Source organism: Tyto alba, unplaced genomic scaffold, assembly GCF_018691265.1.
Source record: "Tyto alba isolate M040663 unplaced genomic scaffold, T.alba_DEE_v4.0 Super-Scaffold_2, whole genome shotgun sequence".
NCBI lineage: Eukaryota > Metazoa > Chordata > Aves > Strigiformes > Tytonidae > Tyto > Tyto alba.
Window position 1 is genome coordinate 33,706,858 of NW_024881282.1, and position 25,466 is coordinate 33,732,323.

The window sequence follows — 25,466 nt, forward strand, 5'->3', positions numbered from 1 at the left end:
TTTTAATATGCTGTTTTGCTAAATTCCCATCAAATCACAAGGAAGGGTGTGCTCTGGTTCTGCTTCCTTTTGACCTCTTGTTAGCTCCTGGCCTCAAGGGGTGAGGTCCAACGCTTTTCGTCTCAGCATGTTTGTAGCAGTGCCGTTTGGCCTGGGGGGGGGTTGTTTTGGTTTGGCTTGGCTTTGTTTTCCTTTCCAAAGATGGGCCTGATGTGGAAGAAGGCAGGGAAAAGTTGAATACTGAGAAAAGGCAGCTTTTGCGGTTGGGGCACAGGATGGAGAGTCAGCAGACGCAGGTTCTGCTTCTGGCACCGCAGCAAAACTTCCTGGATGTCGCTGGGCAAGGTGGCTCGCACATCTCCGCCTCGCCTCGCCTCCCCCCCCCCCCCCCCCCCCGCTCCCGCCAAACGACGAACGCCCCTGCCCTCCCCCCCCCCCCTGCCCGCCGGGCCACGGGGAGGGATGCTGAGCGCCGGCGGTGGGGGCCGGCTCTGTCGCGGGGCGGCACCGCAGCATCCTTGGGGGGCACCGCAGCATCCTTGGGGGGCACCGCAGCATCCTTGGGGGGCACCGCCTGGCCCGGCACTCGCTACCGCAGCCCGCTCGATATCCCACACCCCCCCCACACCCCCCCCCGGCCTTGCCACCGACCGCCGTCCCGTTCCCCCCCCCCCCCCCACCCACTTCACGGGCGCTCCTTTGTGCGGGGAGGCGGGGGGGGGCGGCCGGGCCGTGCCCCGGGGTTGGGGGGGGGGGGGGGAGCGGCGGCGGCCCGGGGGGGGCGGGCGGGCGCGTCGGGGGAGGAGACAGGCGGGGAGGGCGGCACAAAAGGGGCTGCTGCAGCCCTGCCCGCCGTGCTGGCGGGGCTCGGCTCCGCATCGCATCGCATCCTTCCCCGCGGCCGGGAGGAGCTGCCGGGCCGCTCCGAGGAGGAGGAGGAGGAGGAGGAGGAGGAGGAAGGGCGGCGGGGGGCTGTAGGCTCGCCTCGCCTCGCCGCGGCCGGCGCCGAGCCATGCCGGGGGTCGGCGGGCGGGCCGGGGGCGAGCGGCAGCCTCGCCCCGCCGGGGGCCCGGGGGGCACCGACGCTGCGCCGGCCGGGGGTGAGTGAGTGAGGGGGGGGCGGCGGGGGGGGGGGGGGGCGGCTTCGGGGGTGGGGGGGGTGAGGGGGGGGGGTGGGAGTGCAGCGCGGCCCCGCGCTCCCCGCTGGAGCCGCCCCGGGGCGGTGGGCGCTGCGGGCAGCGGCGGCGGGACCCCCCTCGGTCCGTGTGTGTGTGTGTGTGTGTGTGTGTGTGTGTGTGTGTGTGTGTGTGTGTCCTGTCCACTCCCCCCCCGCCCGCCCTCCCCCGCTGCCGCCACCTGCAAGTTGTGCCTCGACCCGGGGATGCGGCGTCATCCCCTGCGGGCGCTGCTGGAGAGGCTTCCCCCACCTCCCCGCTCCTTATTTATTTATATTAGTGTTATTTTTTTATTCTCTTCCCCCCCACACACACACAACACGCCCCCCCCCCCCCCCCCCCCCCATAATCCCGGCATCCCCTGCTAGGGAGCATCGGCGCTGGGGAGGAGGGAGGCGATGCTGCCGGCCCCGCAGATGCGGGCTCGCCGGGGATGGAGGCACCCTCCGGCCGGGGCACTGCAGCTCAGGCCCATCTGCCGCCCGTGGGATCGGCTTGCGAGGAGGGCACGGGCTGGGGATGCGTGCCAAGCCTGCAGCAAGCGAGAAGGAGTAACAGGAGTGCGTGCGTGGGAGGGAAAACATACATACAAATATATGTGTATGATCATCATCAAACGTCCCCTCTCCCCCTGCTCTCTCTGTCTCCACGTCAGATTGCTACAATCCCCCCGTTGGGGGCTGGCTGCAAAGGGATTTGGGCACCCAAGTTCTCCCCCCCCCCCCCCCCCCCCCCCCCCACTCGTATGAGGGCTGTCAGGTCATTGGGGGGGTTGGACATAGCTGTACGTTCTGCTAGAGTGGCACAGGCTGGTGTAGCTCTGTCCTTGTGAGATTTTTCGCTCCCCGGGTGAGCGTGACAAGGGTGATGGGGAACACGGCATCTGCTGCAGCTCTGGACTTCCTCAGGCAGCTCGGCAAGGGAGGGAGCACAGAGCGGGATGGCGAGAGGCTCCTCTCGGTGCTTCAGCCCATGATTTTTCTCCAGGGGATTTCCGCAGGTTGCGTTTCCGTGAGCCACGCCTGGGTTGCTCGGGAGCCCTGCCTTTTTCCCCAGAGCTGAAGCTGGGCTCTTGCATCTCTCCTGCTACCCTAGGGCAGAGCTTCGGTCAGAAGAGAGCCTGCCCTGTTTCCAGCACACGGAGTGGGTGCTGAGCACCTCCCCTCCCAAAGAATGACCCTCTGGTTAACTCCAAATCCCTCCCCTTGAGTGGGAAGTTCAAGCCCGTGAAAACACTCAGTGGCACCACTGCTAACAAGTATGACGAGTCACCAGGAGCCCCCAGCCCTGTGCAAATGGAATTTCAGATTCCCACCTACTCCTGCCCCCTGTCTTCCCCCACTGCAGCAGGGTGTGAGTCAGCAGGAACTTTTCAGTCCCCCTCCCCAAAGGGTGGTTCTCATGCTTTACAGATCCCACCTGCAGACGTGGTGTTCAAATCCCCCTGGAGCTTGTGATTTAGGAAGCATTGGCAGGTCCCTGTTGCTGAAGCGTGGTTGCTGCCAGCTCCTCTGAGAAGAGCTGAAATAAAACAGGATCTGCCATTGCTTGACCTGCAGAAAGCCATTTTGGGGCGGGTGGGGAACAGTGAGCTCCCCACCCTCCAGCACGCTTCTAGGCTCCAAAGCCCTTGTTAAACACAGCTGTGGCTCCTGTGATGGTTTTTCAGCCTTGGTAGTAGCGCTGGGAGCTTGTCGTCCAAGCTGGGGTGAGACAAGAGCAGTCCTTTGAGCTGTTTGTGGGGAGACTCCAGCCTCCCTGTAGTGTTATAAAGCAAGCTTTGAATGAAAGCCATTGCAAACTGCAGAAGAGGAGTGAAGCTGCGACTCTGCTGCTGCATGTCATAAAAGTCCCTCGAAGATTTATAGCTGCTCTACACCCTCAGGTGATTTTTGCAGTAGTGGTAAGAAATCCACTGCAAGGTGTAACATTCCCTCCATGTGAGGACTCTCAGTTATACCTGCAGAGCTTGTTTATTAATGCTCTGGACAGGGCAATTATATCCTTAGGAGAAGGGAGGGATTCTGGCTAGCTGCAGGTGAGTTTTATTGCCTTGCTCCTAATGTGGTGGCCCAGCACTGCCTTTTGTGCTGGCACACCTTTGGTCCCAGGTGCTGCTGAGGCTCGTTTCCATCGGAGGTGCCTGGAATGTGGGGGGATCATTTTCAAACTTGGTTCAGGGACTGAGCTCCTAACTGCCTCCCTCCCTCCCCACAAACGCCGGTAAGACTGGAAAAAAAGATGCTGCGTGGCAAGGAGGTGGTGGAAAACAGTGTATTTGCACGGATGTTAGCTTGAGGGGATGCTCACAACTGTAAGCATTTATCTAGAGGACTTGTGCCCAACATGAGACGGGGAGAGCTGGTCTGGTGGGGTCGCTGGGGCTGTTCTGTAGGCACGGAGCCTGCTTACCCTAGGCCAGGCACGGCAGCAAGCACAGAGAGACTCGGTGAGTTTGCCTGGGGAGCGTACCTATGAAGTTTGTGTGCTCATGCGTTTCTCATACGCCTCGTGTTTACCTTTCTTCTCCCACGCGCAACTGGTTCAGTACAGTGTGACTTTGTGGCCTGCCAGATGGGTGTAATGTGCTTATTGCATGTCTTTAAGGGATGCTTGCGTGACAGACGTGGGTGAGTGTTTGCTGGGTGCATGTAGCAACACACCCAGGTCCTGCCGGGTGCGCTGACCATGGAACACATGCGCTTTTGTGGAGTTTATGCCCGCAATGAATGTGGTATGTACAAGCAGTCATGGGTACAGCAGTTGTTCAGGACAGTGCGCGTAGATGTTATTGTGCATGTTCAGTGCGTGAAGGACACCTTCGGGCAGACAAATTTCTCTCTGTCCCTCACTTGCTTTGACCTGTCAACAAGCAGAGATAAACTCTGTCTTGTGGCAGGGTTCATAGCTGAGTTTTCAGCTTGCTCTGTCTGAGCTTCCTCCTGTCTTGAGAATAGCATCTTTAAGGTGCACCTGCTATCACGAATTGACATCTTCCCCCCCCCCCCCGCCCCCACATTGGATCATAGAGGAAGGAAGTGGGGGAATTTGGTGATGGATAGATGGGGCAAAGCAGGCCAGCATTCATTCCTAAGGGCTGATTAGGTTTTAGGTGGGGTTAGTTGCTCTGAAATGAGCCCTTTGTACATTGTTGGAATCTGTGACCCAATCAGTGGGATGTAGCTGGAGGAGGTGGTGCTAACGAAGGCTGGTACAGCTGACAATAACTCTGGCAGAGAGGAAGGCAGAGGGGGTACTGACTGGCACAAGAGACATCTTCACATCTTTAGGTCAGTGCAAGGTGGCTCAAAGGGCTGGTTCATGTCATCACCCTTGACTGTAGAAGTACAAGAGTGTGGCTAGTTGTCCCCACCTGCTTTTCACTAATGTCACTGTCACCCATTAGTTCTGCAACAAAAGGTCAGGCTGCACTGCATTTGTCCTGATGACAGGATGGCATCTTGTGGTACTACAGTGAAGCACTGCAGTGGGACCTGAACTTTGGGGAAGGTGGACACATGGGGCAGTGCAATGCAAGGGGACGTGGGGAATGCACACTGTTCCCAATCCTGGATGTTCTTGGAAAAACAGTGACGTACCCGCAGTACACACACAGACTGTGCTGTCAGGTCCTTGCTGCAGAGTGGCCTTGGGGAGCCTTGGCAGAGCTGTGTGGAGAGGGCAAGCCTGGGATTTTGGGCAGGGCCGGGTCAGATTTGGGGTGCTTTTGATAGAGTTAGGTGAGTGTGTTTCTAGGACTGGACCGTGCGGGTCAGGGCTGTGCCACAGTAGCAATGCTGTGCCGGGTGCCAGGACCAGCTGCTTGTCCCAGGGGCCAGGGCAGAGTTGCAGTCACAGAGCTGCCGAGTTCCCCCTTTTCCTGGAGGAGGTGGGAAGAGATGCTGTGCGCTGGAGCAGCAGTGTAGGGTGCATAAAACTGCTCCATGCGAAATGGACTCTGGCTGCAGCTCTTGGGAAGGCAGAAACATGATTTCTTTACTTTCCTTTTTTTGACTCCTTTGCACTCCCTGCAGCGTGAACCCTTTACTTCACTCAAACTCCTCCTGAAGCACAACAGGTACCTCCTGCTCATCAAACCTCTGAATGCCTGGAACAGGGCAGGCATATTTTTGAGCTCAGAAACTTGCATGGTAGAGCTGATGGGTGAAAGGGAGTGCAGCACTGCACTCTGAGCTTTCATCAGGCAGGCTGAGGGAAGAAGCCTTACAAAAAGTGAGGGCTTGTTCTTGAGCCATGATTTAGGAAGTGATTATTCCCTGCTTTAGGATAGCAAAAGCTACCTGAGCTGCTTGCTGTGGGGCCCTTGGCCTTTCATGCTGAGAACCCCCCCACACGTTGAATAGGCAACTTGATGAGCTCAGTTAATGTTCCCTGTTTCCCCAGCTAGGGGAGTGCCCAGGCCTGTGCCTAAATAGGATTTTTTTTTTTTTTTTTTTTACAAAAAATCGGCCATGGCTGTGGGGTATGACCAGACTGAGCTCTGCCAGCAGTCTTTCAGCCTATAATGCACAAGCTGCAAGCAGCAGGAGACGTGGATGTGTCTGTCCGGAGGGAGAGGAGCAGTGGGGGGCAACTCACTGAGGATCATCTGTGTCTTGCATTTTATGACACGGTTTCTCTCCAAGGGCCCTGAAGCAACCCATTAAGCTTCTGTTAATTAGGCAAGCCCCTTACCTGGAGTAGAAGAGTGTCTCTCCCGTTTCCCACCCAGGGAAACTGAGGCAGGGAGCGAGGCTGTGATGTGCCCAGTGGCACATGTAGAGGCTCAGCAGGAGAGCAGTAACTGAAGTGCAACACCTTCCATACGTGCTTCGCCGTGGCTGTCTTGGAAATCCCGGAGAATGGCTGGGTGCGGGTGCAGAGCCAGAGGTTATCGATACCTTGCTAGTCACTGCTTGGATCCCGCTGCCCTTTTCACCACAGGTACCGCCTCCTTCTTGATCTGCTGCCTGATTTATAACCCCAGCTCCCTGCTGCATTTCCCTTGGAGTGCCGTTCTCCTCTCGGTGTGGAAATCGTACAGGTTGGGCTAGGGTTAGTAAGCAGAATCAGACTGTTATCTCTTTAAGGCTTTGGGGTAATTTTTACCTCGGGATATTGCTGCATGTGTCTTGCATGACACTGCAGCTGCAGCAAGCAGATTTGAAGCATACCGAAAGACTAATGCAAATTAGACCCGCTGCATAACGGCTTCAGCAACTGTGAAACCTGTGATCTAAACACAGGTATCTGCTACGCTGACTTTATCTGCGTTAGGATCCCCTGTTTTGGCGTGCAGATACTGGAACTGAACAGAAAGCAAGAGAGAAAGCATGGCAGAGAGACATGAAAGAGAGTCTCTCTCCTAGATGCTGAGCCCTTTAAGAAAGAAGGGGGAAGGTAAGCTCGAGCCCTGAGATTTTAAGCTGGCTGTGTTGAGGCTGAAGAGAGGGCTATGGTAGCGCTTTCAATTTCTCCTTCCTCCGGCACAAATGCTTCTGGGTGGGCAGTGAGGAGGAGGAGGAGGATGGAGGCCTGCACGGACAGATCTTGGAGGCAGCGGGAGCGGGGAGAGGTTAGGGCTTCAGAAGAAGCGTTTGCCAGCACAGGGGCTGAGAGCGGATAGTGCTTGCTGTGTACGAGGAAGTCCTGTTTTCCTGGAGCTTGTAGCGTGAGGGCCAGCTCTGAGGCAGAGCAAAGGGCAGGGTAAATCAGGAGAACAGTGCCCTGGAGCGATCAGCGCGAGCTGCGCGCTGTTGCTTAATGGCCCCATTGCCGAGGGAAACCTCAGTGGCCCTGATATTCAGGGAGGCAGTATTCTCTCTGCTTTCAACTCGGGCTTCCCCATATGTTATTTGTGCTGGGAATACTGTTCCTTCTTTACTGCCTCCAGAGTTTTTTTCCCGTTTCCTTTTCTCCTTCCCACCTGCCCCAGCAGCCTTCTCCTCCCTGCCTCGCTGTGCCAGTGCCGTACAGCTGCAGCTCTCGCCAGCTAGCCACAGCTGATGGAGGCAAGATATACCAAGCAGCTTCACTTTTGAAGGGGACGTGAATTGCATGTTGGTTTTTTTTTTTTTTTTTTTTTCTCCCAGGGCCATGTGAGGTCTCTGGTGAAGAGGTGGGTTAAAGGAATTGCTGTTTCCCCATCAGCCCCGTGTCCCCAAATACCCTAAATACGTGCTGTTGTTTGGTGCAGGCCTGGCTCTTAGCAAGTAGCTGTCGTGCTCTGATACATGCTACTGTCACAGAGCCTCAGTGGCCTCGAAATCCCTATCTAGCAGCAACTTTTGGAGCAAGGGTTGACCACACCTGCATTCAGCTTGGCCAGGGGGATGATGGGATTGCTTTTGCATAATTTAGCAGTCTCTTGAATTATTTATAGTGCAGTTGTGCTCTGGAACAGAGTCTTCTCGCTTCCCTCGAGCGCTGGGGGGGAGGGAAGGGGAGTTTGTCAGGCATCCAGAGTCTATCACTTAGTGATGAGGAAGTGCTGTGGGTTTCCTTTCTGCCCGTGTTTGTTCTCATGTGCCTCTGTGCTGCTGAACTGCCCTGAAAATCCAGTTCTGGTTTCCGCATCACTCAGGTGTTATGGTACTGTGGAACATCTCAGTGGCTTGAGGCTGTACAAGAGGTTCCTGAGTTTGGAGCCTTGTATTTGCAGTAAAGAGATGGTGTCAACTGGAGACAGTGAATCTGGTGCTTGGATTTGGTCCCTGACTTAATTACAGTGCTGTGCTATGGATCTGAGGCAGACATCATTGGGACAGCTCTCTAAAATATACAGGTACTTGACAGCATTTTTTTCTTTTGAAGTCCCATCTTGTCCTGCCAAATTGTTTTTTAGCTTTGGCATGGCATGGTCCATTGGACTTTACGAGAGATCATCAGGACCTGAAGACTTGCAAGATCAGCTGGTTGAGCATCAAACTGTGCAGCTGAAATTCCCAGAATTACTCAGTGATTAAACCCTGAAGAGCAAGCAGTTGAGGGCAGAGGGAGTCTGGTGCAGTTTTTTACAGGCTCTTGCAGCAGAGGAGCGTTGTGAAGATGAGCTGGGCAGGCTGAGCGCTCACCCCAGCAACATCAAAATGACCGTGGCTTCCCCCTCTGCATTGCGTGTCCTTCTCATTCACCATGTTTTCATGGTGTGCTTACACATTAGTTTTGCCTTCCTCCTCTCCTTCCTTTCCGACCTGGATGTGGCAGCTGACTTCTCAGAGTTCAATATAAATGTTTGTGTTACTGAAGACCTAAAAGGGAAGGGAAAAGGCTGAATGTGGCGAGGGAAAGGAACTTGGCCTGTAATCAAGTGATTGTGGCAGTAAACTGCTCTGTCTACTGTACTGTTGAGCAGAAATGCTCAGCTTCCCCATTTTTATCTGCACAGTGTCAGTTTGTGGCTTTTGCATTTGGGGAAGAGTTGGCCAGACAATCACAGATGTCCCTTGGACAAGCTGTGCTGTCCTACCTGACCCTGGCCTGGTTCTCTGCTTCTTTAGCCTGAAACAAAACCCAGTCTTTCATCGAATGGTTTTACCTCTTGTCAGGGATGTCGGCAGCTGGCTAAATGCAAAATTCTTCCTCATCCTTCTCAAGAAATAAGGCCATCTAAGGGAATAATGTGAAGACAAATGGTCCCAAAACCTGTGTGATGTTCAGGATGACATTTGATTTCACTGATGATGACTAGCTATCTCCTTTTCCCATAGACTTGCTCCAAGTTCTTTCCGGTTGGTTTAATCTGGAGATCAGGGTACTGCTTTGCTTAGTGAAAGGGAATGTTTGTACAGAAGAAGTAAACATATTGTTGAGACCCAGGCCTGCTGCAGTGCCTGTAAACAAGATCCAGCCGTCTGTGGGAGGCAGAAGAGAGATTTATGTGACCCTGAGTTAAGTGCATTAGGAGGCTTTTGATTTCATTCTGGGAAACTGCCCCTTTTCGTGGCACCATATGCCTGTTACCGGCATAGAGCCATTACTGAAGATTTGATTCTTGTGGATTTAATCCGAGGGGCTGCGATGCTGCAATCAGAAGGATTACATAAGCAGGGGGTTGTCTCTGCAAGCCAGAGCCTGAAGTGCTCTGCAGAGCCCCCGAGCCAGTGCCCTTTGTCCACCCCAGAGGTTGGAGTCCAGGCTGATTCACTTCTGCCTTGGGCCAAGGCATTGAAAAGCTCTCTGCCTATCAGCGCTTTATTTCCGAAAATAATAACAAAGTGAAGTGGCAGCAGGGGATCTGGGCAGCACTGTGTCGGGGTCTTGCCTAAGTCTTGAAAGAGGAAATGAAGAATAAAGGCAGAAGAGACAAATAAATAAGGGTCTGTTCTTGGTCCAAGAAAAATTCCCATGGGTTCATGTAACATTCTCGGGAAGACGCGACACTCCCAGGGCTGGAGTCAGTTTTTGAGAAATAAAAGGAAAAGGGAAAGAGGCAAGAGAACAAGGGGGGGTGGTAGGTCAGGGATGGGGAGGAGAGAAGGAGGGAGAGACACCCTAGAGAAACCTCTCAGCATGGAGTCAGGTTTCTCTGGCTGTTCCCAGTGAAGAGGGGTTAATGCTCTTTGCATGGGATTGGCTGGTCACCAGACATTCAGAGAAGAGGGGGATCGGGGGGCTGCCAAGCGGGACCCCTGTGGCCTGAAAGAAGGGGAGGAGGGGAAGGAAGAGGCCGGGAATGCTCTTCCAAACAGTAATAGATCGGCTACTGTGGGAAAGTGAGCACACTGCCAAACCCCAAGTGGTTGGTGATGGATGGGGGAGGAAGGAGGGCGGGGATGGAGGGCCAGCTCTTCTCCGTGGCTGCTAGGATCTTGCTGCTGTTCCATGCCCTCTCTTTATTTATTGTCTTCTTGGGGTTTAATTACTCCCCTTCTCGGTCTGTCTTGGAGAGCTTTTATCCCGGGGATGCACAAACAACTGCTACCCGCTTCAAAAATAGCTGGAGGCAACGTGGTTTCTGCCCGTCTCTGCACTCTACCCATCACCATGGCATCGAGTGCTGCTTGCTTCCTGCCTTCCTTCTTTAACTGCCTCGCTCTGGGCCCACGGGGCACCCACCTCACCTTCCTCTGGGCTGTTCAACCTGCATCTCACTGTTGCTCGGGCTGTTCCATGGTCCCCAGAAACTCTCCTGCTTTCCTTTGCGCAGGGTTTATGTGCATGGTCTGGCATGTGCTCTTCGCCTACGGGCCCTCAACTCTGGGGGTAAGCTTGACTGCTCATCTTGGTGTTGTGCTCAGGGTTTGTGACTTGTACTCCCCTTGCTTGGCCTATGTGGACTGCCTGCCAGGATCTGCTTTGAAAGCAGTCACCCTGCTGCTGCCTCTTCCAGATCCCTACTTGAGATGTGATCCTTCCGTGATGCTGCTGGGAGGAGTTAGCAAGCTCATGGTAGTTGAACGGGGGCTTCACTGGTGCTTTGGTTAGATGAACAACTCTTTTATAAAAAGTCCTGTAAATTTGAGTGTCTGAGGATGTGTCTACATGATACCACAGTTTTGGTGAGAAGTGGACTGGTGGAATAACTTAGAAAGTTTCTTCTGGTCAGCTGCTTGTTCCCATGCCTAGGCACTTCTCTTGAAGTTTATTTTTAGCTCAGCTAGATCTGCCGCTGATTTGGCTTTACAGAGCAGACTTTCATACAATTGACAACTTGAATTCATACAACCGACAACTGAGGGGTGGTGAGCTGTGAAGGTGGTGAGTGAGGGGAGGGAACCTATGAGACAGCAACCTGTGTTACCACATGACTCACTTGAGGTCTCTGAAAGCATGATTTTCTTTTATCCTCGTACAAAATGGTTTTGTCCTGTCCCTCTCTGCAAGACACCAAGACTCGCCGGGAGTTCTTGCATACTACTTTGATTACCCCGTGGCCTGTCTGAGGACATAAGTTGCTTTTTTGTGTAGGTTTGTCCCTTTTCTGTTTCATATTCCTCATTTCATGATGGAGCACTCCTTCCCTGTAAGATACCAAAAGTCAAGAAGCAAAAGAACTAGCCAGCTCCATTTTGCACTGCTGTAATTGCTGCACTTGAAGCAGTGAGCAGCAGCAGTACTGTAGTTTGGCTGGGAGAAAGGCCTTGCATCCTTGGGGGGGTGTGTGTGTGTGTACTAGAGTCCAATGAGCAATGCCTCAGCTCACCCCCTGATGTCCTGAGAGACCCAGTCTTGGAGCCAAGTGGTGATGCAATCTCCAGGGCCATCCCAGCAGTCTTCGTGGAACCAGATGTTTTGAGGAGGCAGCAAGCAGGGTTGAGGAAGAGTCCTTCCAGGATATCAGGCACAAGTGAAGGAGAGGTTAGAAGTGCTGCTTCTCCTTTAGCAGAAAAAGCACTTAGACTGGTGATGCTAAGAAATGAAAACTGGCTTCTGAGAGTGTCTGAAGGATCAGAGTGTGCTGAGGTATCTCTGGAACCATGGAAAGACCTATGGTGAGACTGGCTTTAGCTGGAGAGAGGAGATTACTTACAAGGGATCCCACTATGGCTGAAAGATACTGAGAAGAATATTTCATCGTTTCCAATGAAGTTGGAAATCCAGCTTGAAGTTTTCTTTAGCATGCAGTACTGTACTCTTGTGATGTCCAAGTATTTCTTGGCTAAAATTAAATTGGTGTCTCATAGGCCCTTACTGGATTTCAGTAGAGTTTTTTAGTCTTCTCTGAGCAGATCTTCTTTTAAACCGGGGGCTGGGGATTTATATAATTATGCTGCTATTAGTATTATGGTAGTTACAGTAAGAACAATCTGTTCGAGAGGAGGGTTTTATAATGGACTCTGAAGGTGTTTGGATGCTGGTCTATTCTGCTGACTTCTGAAAGATCAGTCTTGAGCCAAAATCTTGTCAACAAAGACCACTTTATCTACAGGTCCCGTGTGCTCTGTATGGAGGGTTAAGAACTGCTTTGTCCCAGAGTGTACAGCTATCTCTATGTGGCTGGAGATGTGGCATCTAAAATAAGTAAGGCTTAGCCCACCAAAGAGCAGGACAAGACACGTGAGAACAGTTGAAGCAGTGAAAGCCCATGGAAAGTGTGGAGTCCAAAGGTTACTGTGCTTCCAGGAGTTGAAGGAGGTGAGCAGCCACAGTACTTCAAAACCTGGAGGCTTTGTACTGTGTCCATCTTAATTTCTGTATGCAGCAGATTTTAGCTACTGTCACGGAAGCACTTTGGTTCCTACAAGAGTGCATAGAAGACACCTGTTTTCTTTTTGACTACAGATGCTACTGGTCAGCTGAGGCCTAGCAAGACCTTGCACACAGTCTGGAGGCTTGTGGTTGATCTGATGTACATCATGTGTCTGCCTTCACCAAGAAGGGGAAGGCAATGCCTTTGTTTCTCAGCTGTGCTCTTACCCTTCCCTGGCCAGCCTCACCTTAGCCTTGTGTAGATTCACCCTTCAGCTGTCCGGAGCTTTTTTTCTGCATCCAGTTTTCTTCCTGGCTTGATGACACCCATTAATGGTGTGTGAATGGCAGCTCTGGAAGTCAAATGGATGCTGTGGTGGCACCCTGTTGAGAGTGGTCACCTTATATCTCTGCTTACATCCCTGTTGGAAGGGAGGGAAGATGCTTAGGACGGAGCCTCACTCTCCCTTAGCCTGACCTTACTTACTGGATGGCTAGCTCCAGCTGGTTGTGCTGGCAGCAGCTCATTTGGCACCTTGTGGTCAGTTGTCTCAAATCTGCAAAGGAAACGCATAGCATGAGGTATTGCTGTTTTGCATTAGCGCTGTGGGCAGCAGCTCTTGATGCAAGGTCATGGAAGAATATCGTATTCTATCCTTGAAACATGAACGGAAGCAGATATGGACCTTCTTGCATTCAAACCACCTTGTACTGTGACTCTGCCAGAAATTCCTGCTGACATCATCCTAGCTTGCAGTCCCTGAAAACACCATGGCATCCTTCACGTGAGAGAAGTGCTGAGCCCTAGCTACAGTCTGGTACATCCTGCTTCTCTCCACTTTCCCTGCTATCCAGCTTTGTAGATAATCTTCTCTTCTTATACTTAAGCAAAGCACAGTCCTGCTGTCCCTGAGCTAGTCACACTTTAGCTGTAGACAAATAGTAGGTTTTATAGTTTCTCCTTACTACTTTGGGTGTTTAAAGGACAAAAGTAATGAGGTTTTAGAGTGTTTTGAGGTATTATGACCCCAATGCATGTTGTGATTCCTGTGCCCTGTGGATGGCAGGTAGACCTAGTACTTCAAAAGTGTGGAGCCTGTTCGTTTGTGTCTAAGCTGGAGCAGACAGAGAGTTAGGGCCTCAGTGTGGAGTGGGGGATGGAAGTCATGCTGAGTTTTAATCTGCCATGTGAAAGCGATTCTAATTTGAATTGTTGTTTTGTGTTGAAGTGTCTGAGTGATGGGCAAATATGTTACTGCATGGGTGTTATGGGATAACTTTAGACAGAGGAGATGAGCTTCTCTGTATCGGGAAAAACAGAAGCTTCTACTCTGACTTGTCTTTCACAGCAGCTTTTCTCCTGTAACCATGGGAGAGGTCTAGGGAGTCAGCAGTCCTGGGCCCTAACAAGATGGAGTGTGGGGTATCATGCATTCAGTGGCCTGTTGCATGGCCTCTTGCCAGTGTCCTCCAGGAGAGAACATTAGGACTGGTGAACTGCCAGCTCTTAGTGGTACATATCTTTTTCTCTGGCTCCTTGAAAAATCAGGATATGATTTCAGGGTGGTATAAATCAACTGGTCACTTGATATAATGGCAAAGTAAAACGGTAACAGGTGCCTGAGGATAACTCATGCATACCACTTCTAGCTTTCCTCTTTCACTGAAAGCCCTTCCTCTGCATGGTAGAGGCATAACTTCAAGCAAGAAAATATCAAAGGGATCCCTTACAAAAAGAAGCTTTCAGCCTGTCTTGCTGAGACTGAACGTTGCTGAAGCGGTTTATAACTGCGTGTTCCCTAAAGAGCTTTGTCTTAATGGAGCTGACTGGCCATACTCCTGGCTTTTTCTTTTACTTGAGCATTAAAGCTCTTCTTACTGTTGTTTTTAACCTGACAGCAACTTGATCACTCTCCCTGAGATCAAGTTGGCTTTTTTTTTTTCCCCCCCCTCCTCACTCAAAATTGTCAGAAGGGAAATATCTCTTCTTGCTGTTTTCTGTGTTCCTGGTAACTGATGGCTGCTTTGTGACAGAGCGGCTGGACTCTTTTATGACAAGCTGAGATGTCTCCCTGACTGGTACCTCCTTTCTCATTTCCGCCACACGTACGTGTACTGGACGGAGAAGGTGGGTAATAACATCTGCCTCCCCTGCTGGCCTTTGTCTCCAGCTAGCTACCACTCAAAGACACATCTGTCACTGCAGCGCTGATCAGAGGATATGGGAAGGGATATGTGACTGATGGTTTTTAGCATCTCAGCCCACCCAAGGGTGCACGAGCTCTTGCCACTCCCCAGCGGAGGAATCCCTGGCATGTGAGGATGGAGGTGGGTTCTCAGAGACGAGGTTTTGAAGAGGACGCAGCTTGCTGCTTTGCTTCCCTCCTTGTAGGAGGGAATACGAAATGGGTTCGTGTTCCTACTCCCTGACAAAGGCAGCGCGGCAGTGAAAATTGCCTCCTGGGACATGTCAGCAGCGAAACAGCAGAGGGTACTGCAGGGCCAGCTGGCTTTGGCAGAGCTGCAGGGGAGGGGAGGGCTGTGCACGCCAGCCCGGTAACAGGGAGGCAGCGCAGCCCTGCATGGGCAGAGTTTTGCCAGTCGGTGAAGAGCTGCAGAGCCGTGTCCCGAGCCTGACAGGTACTGATGTATGCAAATGTCAAGTGGGAAAAATATGCTTTGCTTCCTAAAACCACGTGTCCTGCTATGTTGACATGGCATACCATATCCCAGATAATGAAGCAGTTTGTTGAATGTCGACAGTTACAACCTTTTGTCTGGGAATTTACTGTGGCATGAGGAGCATCACAGCCATCTGGGAAGAGGATGGAGGTGTGCCTTGTGTGACTCCTTCAGCACCTGCCCTCTGTCCTGGGCTGCCTGTGCATTTGTGTTCTGCAGGAAATGGGGTGAAACCAGCGTTACCTGGCAGCCATTGGGATTGCCTTACTGGAGCAAGCCAGCTGTTCATCTCACCCAGGTTTTGGTATCCGAGAGAGTGACCTGATGTCTGGAGGTAATGCCTTGGAGAAAATGCAGGACACCTGACTGGAGAAAGTTGTACTAATTTACTAGCGAGGGACATTTTCTCCTGACGGCCAGTCACTGCTAATTTAGTGTTTTCAAGCTTCCTTGTGCCTTTCCCTTCCCCACACTTCAAGACAGAGCAAAAACTGGTGACACGCAAGGAAAAGGCACTGGATACTCCTCTACCTTGCAGGTGATCTCGCTACTCCACCAAGCCATTAACAGAGCCTTAAGGAAAAAAGAAAAATTAATATCCTGGACACAATGAGATGCTCTTGGGGGTTTCTACAGCCCCTTGTTTTGACCCCATGAAGAAAGCTGGACAGCAAGCCCCAAGATGGTCCTTTATGGTTTTGAACAGGAGAAGATCCAGGCCCTTCGTGGCTGGGCGACCGCAGAGATGACCTCCCACCAGCTGGTCGCTGGGGTCAGGCTGTGGAGCCATGACAGGTAGGTGCAGGAGGTGAGGGTCTGCCTTGGCATGGCCCCCTGAGGAGAGCTGCCACTTCTTTCTTCCCAGCCTGACTGACAAGATGACCTCCTTGGGGTGCACAAAGCCAGAACTCTGCACCTTCGCTGACCTGTCTTATGTCAAAGTATACCAAAAACTGTAATAAACATTAACATATAGGATCAAACTATCTCTCTTTTTCTTTTTTTTTTTTCCCTTCTTTTTATTTTTTTCCTTCCCATGGGAATGCTGTAACTTTTCCAAGAGCTTCAAGCTCGCAGTGCCCCCCTTCAGAGCTTGACATGGGGGTCCTGACCCTGCTGCACAAGCATGGGGGATGGCATCGGTGGATGGTGGTTCTCACTAACTGCAAAGGGTCCAAAAATGCTTGTTGCTGAGCTGTAAGGTATAACTGCAGACAACCCCTTTACCAAAGTCCGTATCGGAGCCATCTGCAGAGAGCCAGATATGTTTTCCTTTGGGCAGTTGCCATCTGTCTAAATGCTTTATGGCTTTTCACTTCAGTATTAAATTCTCTCCAGGTTAATCAGTAAACACGCTTTGCTGTATTTTATTTAATACCCTCTGAGGTGGTGGGAGCAGGCTGGGTGCTTCTTCCTTCTGCTCCCACACTGGGACACATCGGCTGTGAGGTGCCCTGGAATGGGGGAGCAGGACAGCCCCTGCGTGGGGCTGGTGGCATGGGACGTGGGACAGCCACCCCTTGCCCCAGAGGAGGGAGGACCGCCTCCTGCGAAGGCGTTGCCAGCACCACTGCACACCGGGCGGAGGGTTTATAAGTGATGGCATGGGGTGTGTGGTGCCTCTCGGGAACTTTGGCCCTGGAAGGGGGGGGGGGACGGTGCCAAGGTGAAGAGCTGCCATGGGGGAGTGTGGTGTGGGAGGGGGCACAGCGGTGCACGTTGGATCTGTGGGGCTCGGAGGGGTCCTCTGCCTCTTCGCCTGCCACTGCACAGAAGGTTTTATGATCCGGGAAGGAGAGGACAGCTTCTGTGTTGCAAAGGGCTCTTGGGTGACCTTGTTCCCCTGACCACCTTTGCCTCAACTTTCCCTTCCCTAAACAGCAGAAGGTGAGTTCCTTTTCTCCTTTTCCTTGGCAAAGCATTGCATGAGATTAGTTTTTCTTTCCTTCCTTTTTTTTTTTTTTTTTTTTTTGTCCTTTTTATGTATTGTAGTCTTCAATCACTTCTCTGCCTGACAGCACCTCTGTGCTCCCTGCCTGGGCTGGAGGAGGGGATGTGGTGTAAGGAGAGGATGAAGGCAATATTTCATGTTGTTTGGAGGGAAGGGCTCCACACAGCTGGCCTGACATGGATCCATCGTGTTGGCACAGTATTACCAGTGGAGTCAGCTAGGCATTTATTTTAGCCACCTTGATCCAGATCCAAAGAAACCTCAACAACTGGTCTACGGAAAGCAAAAGCAAAGGGCAGCATTTGGAGATACAGTGAACTTGAGAAGGATGGGAGAAGAGTAAAAGTAACAGAAACTTTTCTTTTTTTTTTTTCCCCCTGTTCTCCCATGTGAACTTGGGTAGCATTTCCTAGGAACAAGGGTGGTTTTTAGGGCGTGTGTTGAGCAAACACTGAAAAGATCTGGGGAGCGTAGGTGTGTTCCTGGCTCTGGCAGCCTGGCTAATGATCTCAGTCCTTTAAAACTGCCTCTCTTACACCGGTCACGTTTCAACCGTGTACCCCCTACTCTGTCTCATCCCTCCTGCCCTCTTCGTCTTCCCCCAGCCCTCTGGCGATGTAGGGCCCGAGGAAGCCTGGGTTCATTTTGTTTCCATCAATGAATAGGGATAAATCTCTCAAGTGCGGTGAGTTCCTGTTACTCTGGATTTCCTGTCTTCCTACCCTGTCGCCTGTGACTTTCTTGTCCTTGTGAGTGCATAGGACTGATTGATCTAGAAGAGGTTCAGCTTGGTGTAACTCAGTCGAGGCAAAAGACCCACTGAAGATGGCAGGGGGTGGGGGAAGTAGTTCTTGGATTCAAGTCTCAAAAGATGCATGCTGGATTTGAGCCAGGTTTCTGCCACCCCAACCTGTCTTTCTACCAGTGATAAGCTTTTTGCACCTCAGTAACTATTGAATGTGACTTTCCTTTTCATGGCTTTTCCACAGGATGAAGATGAGACGCCATAAGCTCTTTCTGACTCTCTGCATGGCTGGTCTCTGCCTCATCTCCTTCTTGCACTTCCTCAAGGCCCTTTCCTATGTCACCTTCCCCCGGGAGCTGGCTTCGCTTAGTCCCAACCTTGTCTCCAGCTTCTTCTGGAACAATGCCCCTGTCACACCTCAGGTCAGCCCTGAGCCAGGGGGTGCAGAGTTCCTCCGCACACCCTTGTATTCCCACTCCCCCTTGCTCCAGCCCCTGCCTCCCAGCAGAGCCAGCGAAGAGCTGCACAAAGTTGAGTTCGTGCTGCCGGAAGACACAACAGAGTATTTTGTCCGTACCAAAGCCGGCGGCGTTTGCTTTAAACCAGGCACCAAGGTGTTGGAGAAGCCACCCGCGGGAGGGCGGGCGGAGGAGCGGGCGGATGGCGCGGCCTCGGGGCGGCCAGCTCGCAAGCCGCTGAGTGCCAGCGGGACCAAGCGACGCAAGTGGGTGGAGTGCGTGTGCTTGCCGGGCTGGCACGGCCCCAGCTGCGGGGTCCCCACGGTGGTCCAGTACTCCAACCTGCCCACCAAGGACCGCCTGGTGCCGCGGGAGATCCCCCGGCGGGTCATCAACGCCATCAACGTCAACCATGAGTTTGACCTGCTGGACGTCCGTTTCCACGAGCTGGGAGACGTGGTGGACGCCTTCGTGGTGTGCGAGTCGAACTTCACAGCCTATGGAGAGCCACGGCCCCTCAAGTTCCGCGAGATGCTCCTCAATGGCTCCTTCGACTACATCCGTCACAAGCTGCTCTACGTCTTCCTGGACCACTTCCCCCCCGGCGGCCGCCAGGATGGCTGGATTGCTGACGATTACCTGCGCACCTTTCTCACCCGAGATGGCATCTCTCGCCTCCGCAACTTGCGCCCGGATGACGTCTTCATCATCGATGACGCTGATGAGATCCCGGCCCGCGACGGCGTGCTCTTCCTCAAGCTCTACGATGGTTGGACGGAGCCCTTCGCCTTTCACATGCGCAAGTCGCTCTACGGCTTCTTCTGGAAGCAACCAGGCACCTTGGAGGTGGTCTCAGGCTGCACCATGGGGATGCTTCAGGCTGTCTATGCTACTGATGGGATCCGTCTGCGGCGCCGTGAGTACTACACCATGCCTGGCTTTCGGCAGTACGAGAACAGCACAGGACACATCCTGGTGCAGTGGTCACTGGGCAGTCCCCTCCACTTTGCTGGCTGGCACTGCTCCTGGTGTTTCACCCCAGAGGGGATCTACTTCAAACTGGTGTCGGCCCAGAACGGGGACTTCCCCCGCTGGGGTGACTATGAGGATAAACGAGACCTCAATTATATCCGGGAGCTGATCCGGACTGGTGGCTGGTTTGATGGTACTACGCAGGAGTATCCCCCTGCCGACCCCAAAGAGCAGATGTACGCTCCCAAGTACCTGCTCAAGAACTACCAGCGGTTCCGCTACTTGTTGGAGAACCCCTACCGAAAAGCGGAGGGTGCTGGGTGAAGGCCACCAGGGCTTGCGTGGGAAATCAGAGCTTCACAACAAAGGGAAAAAGTCGGGTGTTTTCTTCTGCTCCTTTTTTTGTTTTTTTTTTGTTCTGGGTGGGGTGTGCCATTTCTCTGGGGTCTCTGTCCTCTCTCCCTTCCTTCTCTTCTTCCCTTCATCCCCGGGTGACCCTGGGACACAAATTCCTCAGTTGTGTGATGGGCGGGAGGAGGAGAGATATTGGCGACCTACTGTGGCAGGAGCATAAAGACATTCCTGCATCTCCCGGACCTCTCCTGCTGGCTGGACAGAATCTCTGCAGCCAGCTGGCAGGTTTTCCCCTGGGGGAGGCTGGGAGGGTCCCATGGGGAGAGGGCAGCTGTTCCTGTCCACCCTCGTCCTTTGTGGATCGGAGCAAGCACAGATGTGAGCCTGGGCTGTTCAGTGAACGTGTGAGTCAGCAGGCACAAACTGATGCGAGTGGTCATGTGTGCAGATGTGTGTCACAGGCATTTTTTGGATGAGTGAATGTGCGAAAGCGTCTCAGTATGCGTTTATTTTTTTGTATACCTCTCTATTCAAAGAGTATTTTGGGGAAGGGAAATCCTTTGCTTCCAAGGTGTTCTCCCCAAGATGCAGCCTCCTCCCGCAGGCTTAAGGCATCTGTCCTGGGCTCTGTCTTTGCCTGATGCTCTACCAGACCCGGAGCAGGCAGATGGGAAGCAGAGGAGAAAGATGATTTTTTTTTTTTTTAATTTTATTTTCTTTAAACTCCTTTTTCACCCCTACCCCCGCAACACTGCACTGGCTTGGCCCACAGAAGCTGAAACATCTTCCCTGCAGTATATGCTTCTGTTGGGGCTGGGATAAGCTGCAGGGGACTTAATCAGATGGTGGGAGTATATGTTTACAAGTGCATGGTTTCCTATGTGCATGAGTGCTAACATGCATGGTTTTGGTATGCACGTGGGCGTTCGTTACCAGTACTGGGGGGGAAGGGGACATATTTGGGTTTGGGTGTGTGTATTTTCAGGAAATGGTGGGATCCAGAAGCTGTGATCTCTGTCTTGGCATGGATGACTTCTCGGGAAATTCATAGGAGAGGGGCAGGGAGAGCATTTGTTCTGCATAGCAGTGCTACACAAGTGGGACTGTTGGGTGCCTCTCCAGCTGCCTCTCGTAACTCTGTGGGCTGTGCTTGTTGCAGGGTTGCTGCTTATGTGTGCTGGCTATTCCTTCTTGCCGTGGGGTAAAAAGGAGAGAAGGGCAAAGCTCTGAGTCAGCAACGGGTGTTGTGGGGAAACACAAAGCCTGTCAAAGCACAGGATCCAGCTGTCTGCTCTTAAGGTGTGAGGGAGCTCATGGAGAAACGGGCCATGGGCAGACTTCCCCTGGGGTCAAGAGACTGTTTTGGGACAATCATGCAATCCGGAGAACGTGTGCAGCCCACGCATGCAGCCTGGGCCATGCAGACAAGACCGTGCAGAGGAGAAGGGATCTAGGAGGACGCTAGCTGCAGCTGATGGGGCCAGTGTCTGCTCGGAGTTTGCCAGTGATGGGTAGTTGGGATCTGGCTGGTCGTTGTACTGGATTGGTTCAGCTCACTGAGGAGGTAGATCCACGTCTCCACCCTTCCCAACCTAAGAGATGGCTTGATGGGGATGCCTGGAGCCTGGGCTGTAGCGGGCAGAGGGTGAAAAACATGAGGAACTTCCCCTGTTAGCCTTGCGGTGGAAAGACTGGCTCGTGTTCCAAGCGAAGAAGTGAGGATCATATAGAGGAGGAGGAAAATGCTGTCACAAGGAAGAGTGACCCTGACATCAGGCCAGCTGTGCTGAAGCAGGAAGGTTTCCATTGCCATTAACTCCATCAAAGCTCCATATTCCTGTGTTGCCCAGCCCACTCCCACCCTTGTGCCTCATTCCCATCTCTGCTTCTCTCTCTTTTTCCCTCCTATTCCCCTCTCTAGAGAATTGAAAAACATCAACAAAAATAACTCGATTGCCTAATAAGACTGAGGCTGGAACAGAATGAAGATGAATTTCTTTTTCTGGTCAAACTGAGATGGAGTTAATCCTAGCTTCTTCCACATCTCATGTGCCATAATACCTGCTTAGAAGAACCGAAGGACCCTCTTTTGCATGCTGTTTTTATTCGTTTTTAAAATCACCGTTCTCACTTCTGTCTTCCCCACAGGTAGAAAAGCCCCTTTGGGAACTGAGTGTGGGGAGAAACTTTGGTAGGCAGAATGGTCTTCCCTCAAAGGGAAGCTGTGGCTCTTCTAAGTCCAGACTTCTTGACACAGCAGGAGGGAGGCTTGTCACAGTCACGGGGTCCTTGTGCCAAGCAGCTGTGTGGAGGTCTTGAGCACAGAGGGATTCTAGAGAAATGGGGACCCAGCTGAGAAAGGAGGAGCCTGTGTTGAGTAAGATGAGAGCAGCAGCACTGAGGCTGCAGCACAAGGGGAACATGTTTTCCCCAGTGGCAGCTGTAGAAGAGTAGGTGTGTTACCTCATGTGATTTGGTAGCAGAAAAATATGGAAGGAAGAAGCTATTTCTTATTTTTACTTTTGGAAGGGAATCCGAGATCTACTCTCAGACCTTTTGCTCTGCCTTATCTCAGTAACAACACAAGCCCAGTGCCAGGCCTTCCTCAAGACAGGAGAGAAAAAGAAATCAGTCTTTGCATGGGTGCTTCGGCAGCACCAGAACCCTGTGAAGCTAAAGTGCATGCATGTTGGGGCTGTACCATGTTATCTTCTACAGTGGGAGCAGCCTCTCCCCTGATAGCAGCCCTTCCCATGCACGGGCATCCTTGGGGATTTTTAGTGCACTGCAAGTCGCATTTTCATCACTGAGGTATGGCCCTTGTCTCTTGAGAGTTTCAGATGAGCTCACAGCTGCAATATCTGGATCTCCTATTCCTGAAGCACAGCTTGTTGCCTTTTCTCCCCTCTCCTCCATTATTTACTCCATTTTCCAGCTCTCCCTCCCTTGGGCAGGAGGAGAAAGTCCTGCTGGCATAGCAGCACTGGGGCTCTTTCGCAGGACTCTGGCCCTATCCTCCTCCTGGACTTACTCACTTCCTTATTCTTAGGAAATTAAATTTAAAACAGGCTTCTGTTGTGGTGGGAGGAAGGGAATTTACAGATAAAATGCATTCTTTTTTGTTTCTCTTTCAAGAATCATTTAAACATTATTTGATTTAAGGCCAAACCAGTCAATGTTTCTGTCTGATTTGTCTGGCTAACCCTGTGTTTATTATCCTTAGAGAGTGAGAGCGCTTGTCGTTAAAAATCTTCCTTCTTGTCCCTTGAGGGGGTGTGGACTAGCAAGCTGACTTTTGCACAGTGATTTCCCAAGGTGGTGGCTTGGCCTCTGTCCAGCCTTGCCTGTACTGTTGTACCAGGACCTCTGTGGCCAGTGGAGAGAGGGGACAGCCACCATCCCAGACAACCTCCCCAAGAGAGAACCCAAAAGCATGGAGGGGTGTGGGGTGGTCAGAGAGGCAAAGGAAGAGGCAGGTTTGTGTCAGATCCTGATTTCCCAATGCTGAACTCTGAGGCGAGCGATGAGGCTCCTTGATCTTGTCTGAAACAGGTCCTGAGGTTTGAGAAGGGAAGGACTGAAAAACACCGTCCTGCCCCTGGGCTGGGACTGGGATCAGACCACCACAGCCCAGTGTTGGTTGTCGTAGTCACGAGCAGCGAAGCCACGAGCCCGCTGCTTCTCTGGGAGCAAATCCCTCCGGTGGAGGGAAGGAAAGCATCGCCACCCTTTCCCTTCAGCCCTCTTCAGCTCTGCTTTTTCTTCCCCAAAACCTTTTCACCTTCCAATTGGTTGGTGTAAAGGAGGGCCAGGTAGTAGGTGGAGCAGTGTGTGGCATCCGCAAGCCCTGCTTTTCTCCTGTCTGCCCATCTCTGGTCTTGCCTTTCTTTGTGCTTCCCACCTAAAAGGATTGTGTGTTCATGCATGGCTTTGGCCTGGGGAACTCATCTTCCTCCTTTGCCCCATGTGAAGGAAAGGATACGGGCTTTGAATCTGCAGCCAGTGAACTTGCTAAAGCAGAGAGAACAGGGCAGGTCAGCTGTCTTTGCCGCTCCGGAGGACCGCGGGTAATGCTGTACCCAAGTGATGGACAGAAAAGATGGGGTGGTTTTGTGCCTGTGTGGTTGGTATGAAGGATGACACGCTCAAGTCCAATCTCGCTGTTGCTTCCTCCGATTCCTGCGTCCTGCTGAGGAGTTTGCTGTCGTGCAGCTCGGGCCAGCCTGCTCTTCATGTGTCTGTGACAGGTAAATGAGGGGACCCTGTGGCCTCCAGGCAGTGTACGAGTCAGGATGGAGGGAGAGTGTCATTGCAAAATGGGTATTTGTTCCCTTCCACCCCTCCCTTGGTGGATCCTTGTGGGATGGTAGTGTCTTTTCCCCTCCCAAACGTCCCCCAGGCTCTCCCTGTCTCTAGGCTCCTGCCAGCAATCTCCGTGGCTGCTATGCCTCTGCACTGTGAAGAAATATGTCCAGGGTCACTCCTGGTCCCATTAGTGAACACTGGTGGTGAAGAGGGAAGGGATGGCTTGTCCGGGCTTCACTGACCTCAGACCTTGGTGAGAAAGGAGGGGAGCGAGTGGGAGAATGGATCCTGAATCCTTCCATCGTTGTGTTCTCCCCCTCCCCCCGGCCCCGAAAAACCTCCCTTCTGATTTCTGAGACATTGGACAAACTTGCTCTTATTATGGAAAGAGAGGGGGAGCTGGAGGTAAGGGGGTGGCAGGCAGGGGCTTGGATCCAGCACCGAGAAAGGAGAGCTGTTTCTAATGCAATACACTGACATTTAAAGCTTTGGGGACTACAGATAATGGATTAAGAAGGGATCTGAAATACTCTGAGACTAAGAATTCAAACCACTGTTTTTTTCCTTCCTGTGTGGATGATGATGCAGTATCATCCTGGAGGTGGTCCAGCAGCACTTCCGAGCCTGGGGTCCACCTGGACCTACTGGTGGTGTTGCCCCTGGGCTGATCCCAGAATACCCTGCTTTGGCAAAAGAATGCGTGGACTTGCCTAAAATAAAAGAGGGAAAAAAAAAAAAAAAAAAAGAGAGAAAATAAGAGCGTCTGCAAAGCTCCTTTCCACTCTGTAATTTATAAACAGCAAGTAATAATGAACTTTTTGTAAGGATAAATCAAGTGTACATTCTGAAATCATTTTCTCTGTAAATGGTTGGATTTCATTTCACCCTTAAAGGGATGCTTAAAAGGATGAGATAATAATAAAAATAAAAAAAATTTACAAAGTATGAAAGGAAACCACGGTGTACGTGTGTGTCAGCTTTTATTTCTGATCACTTGGCAGAGGGGTCACTGGAAAATGGAGTGAGGGAGGTTGCTTCCCACCTTGGCTGGACCTTGTTCCTGAGAAGAGAGATTGAGGGGGAGCCCAGCTGGTTTGGGGAATGATTCCTGATTTCGTAGGCCTAGGTCAGACCTAATCTTCTTCACGTAGGGTGAGTATGAGCTCGTAAAGGCCCATGGAGTGGGCAATGATGGCTCTGGGAAGAGCGGGTGGGTGTGAGAACCAGCACCACTGCTCATGAAATGGTCCCTTGTCACCATCTTCCTTCCCTTGGATGCATCCGCTTTTTCAAGTAAAGCTGTGGCAAGCCTGGAGCCCCACATGAAATCTCCCCACTGCAGAAATGTCTCTCTTTTGGCTGACTTTCAGCATGGTGCATGAGAGAACATGACCTCCTTGTTTTAGCTTATTTCTAAACCCATCTAATGTAATTTTGGCTGTTCCCATTACTTAATATCAAAGCCTGATCCTGTTCCGAATCCTCCTAAGCATCTGGCCTCAGCAGTGCCTTTGGCAAGAGCCTTTCACAGGCTTATGTGCCATCTACAGCTATTTCACTTTTAACTTTTTAAGCATCTTGCACTTCAGGTTCATTCCTGGTCCCATTTAGAGATACTGACTGTAAGCATCATAGGTTAGTGTCCTTATAATCGTTAGATCCAGCATGTTCCCTCTTCTTTCTTCCCCATCAGT

General features: G+C 52.0%; 1 protein-coding gene across 2 annotated transcripts; it reads left to right on the forward strand.

The window, feature by feature from the left end:
* Positions 1-886: 886 nt before the first annotated feature.
* On the forward strand, positions 887-24,727 carry MGAT3 (beta-1,4-mannosyl-glycoprotein 4-beta-N-acetylglucosaminyltransferase). Of its 2 annotated transcripts, none has more exons than XM_042792412.1 (2): positions 887-1,100; positions 17,928-24,727. In XM_042792412.1, exon 2 carries the CDS (start codon positions 17,929-17,931, stop codon positions 19,435-19,437), a length of 1,509 nt encoding a protein of 502 aa, XP_042648346.1. In that variant the 5' UTR covers positions 887-1,100; position 17,928; the 3' UTR covers positions 19,438-24,727. The 2 variants fall into 2 exon arrangements, with proteins under 2 accessions (XP_042648346.1, XP_032852660.1); XM_032996769.2 differs by lacking the exon at positions 887-1,100 and adding an exon at positions 11,287-15,782.
* The last annotated feature ends 739 nt before the right edge of the window (positions 24,728-25,466 follow it).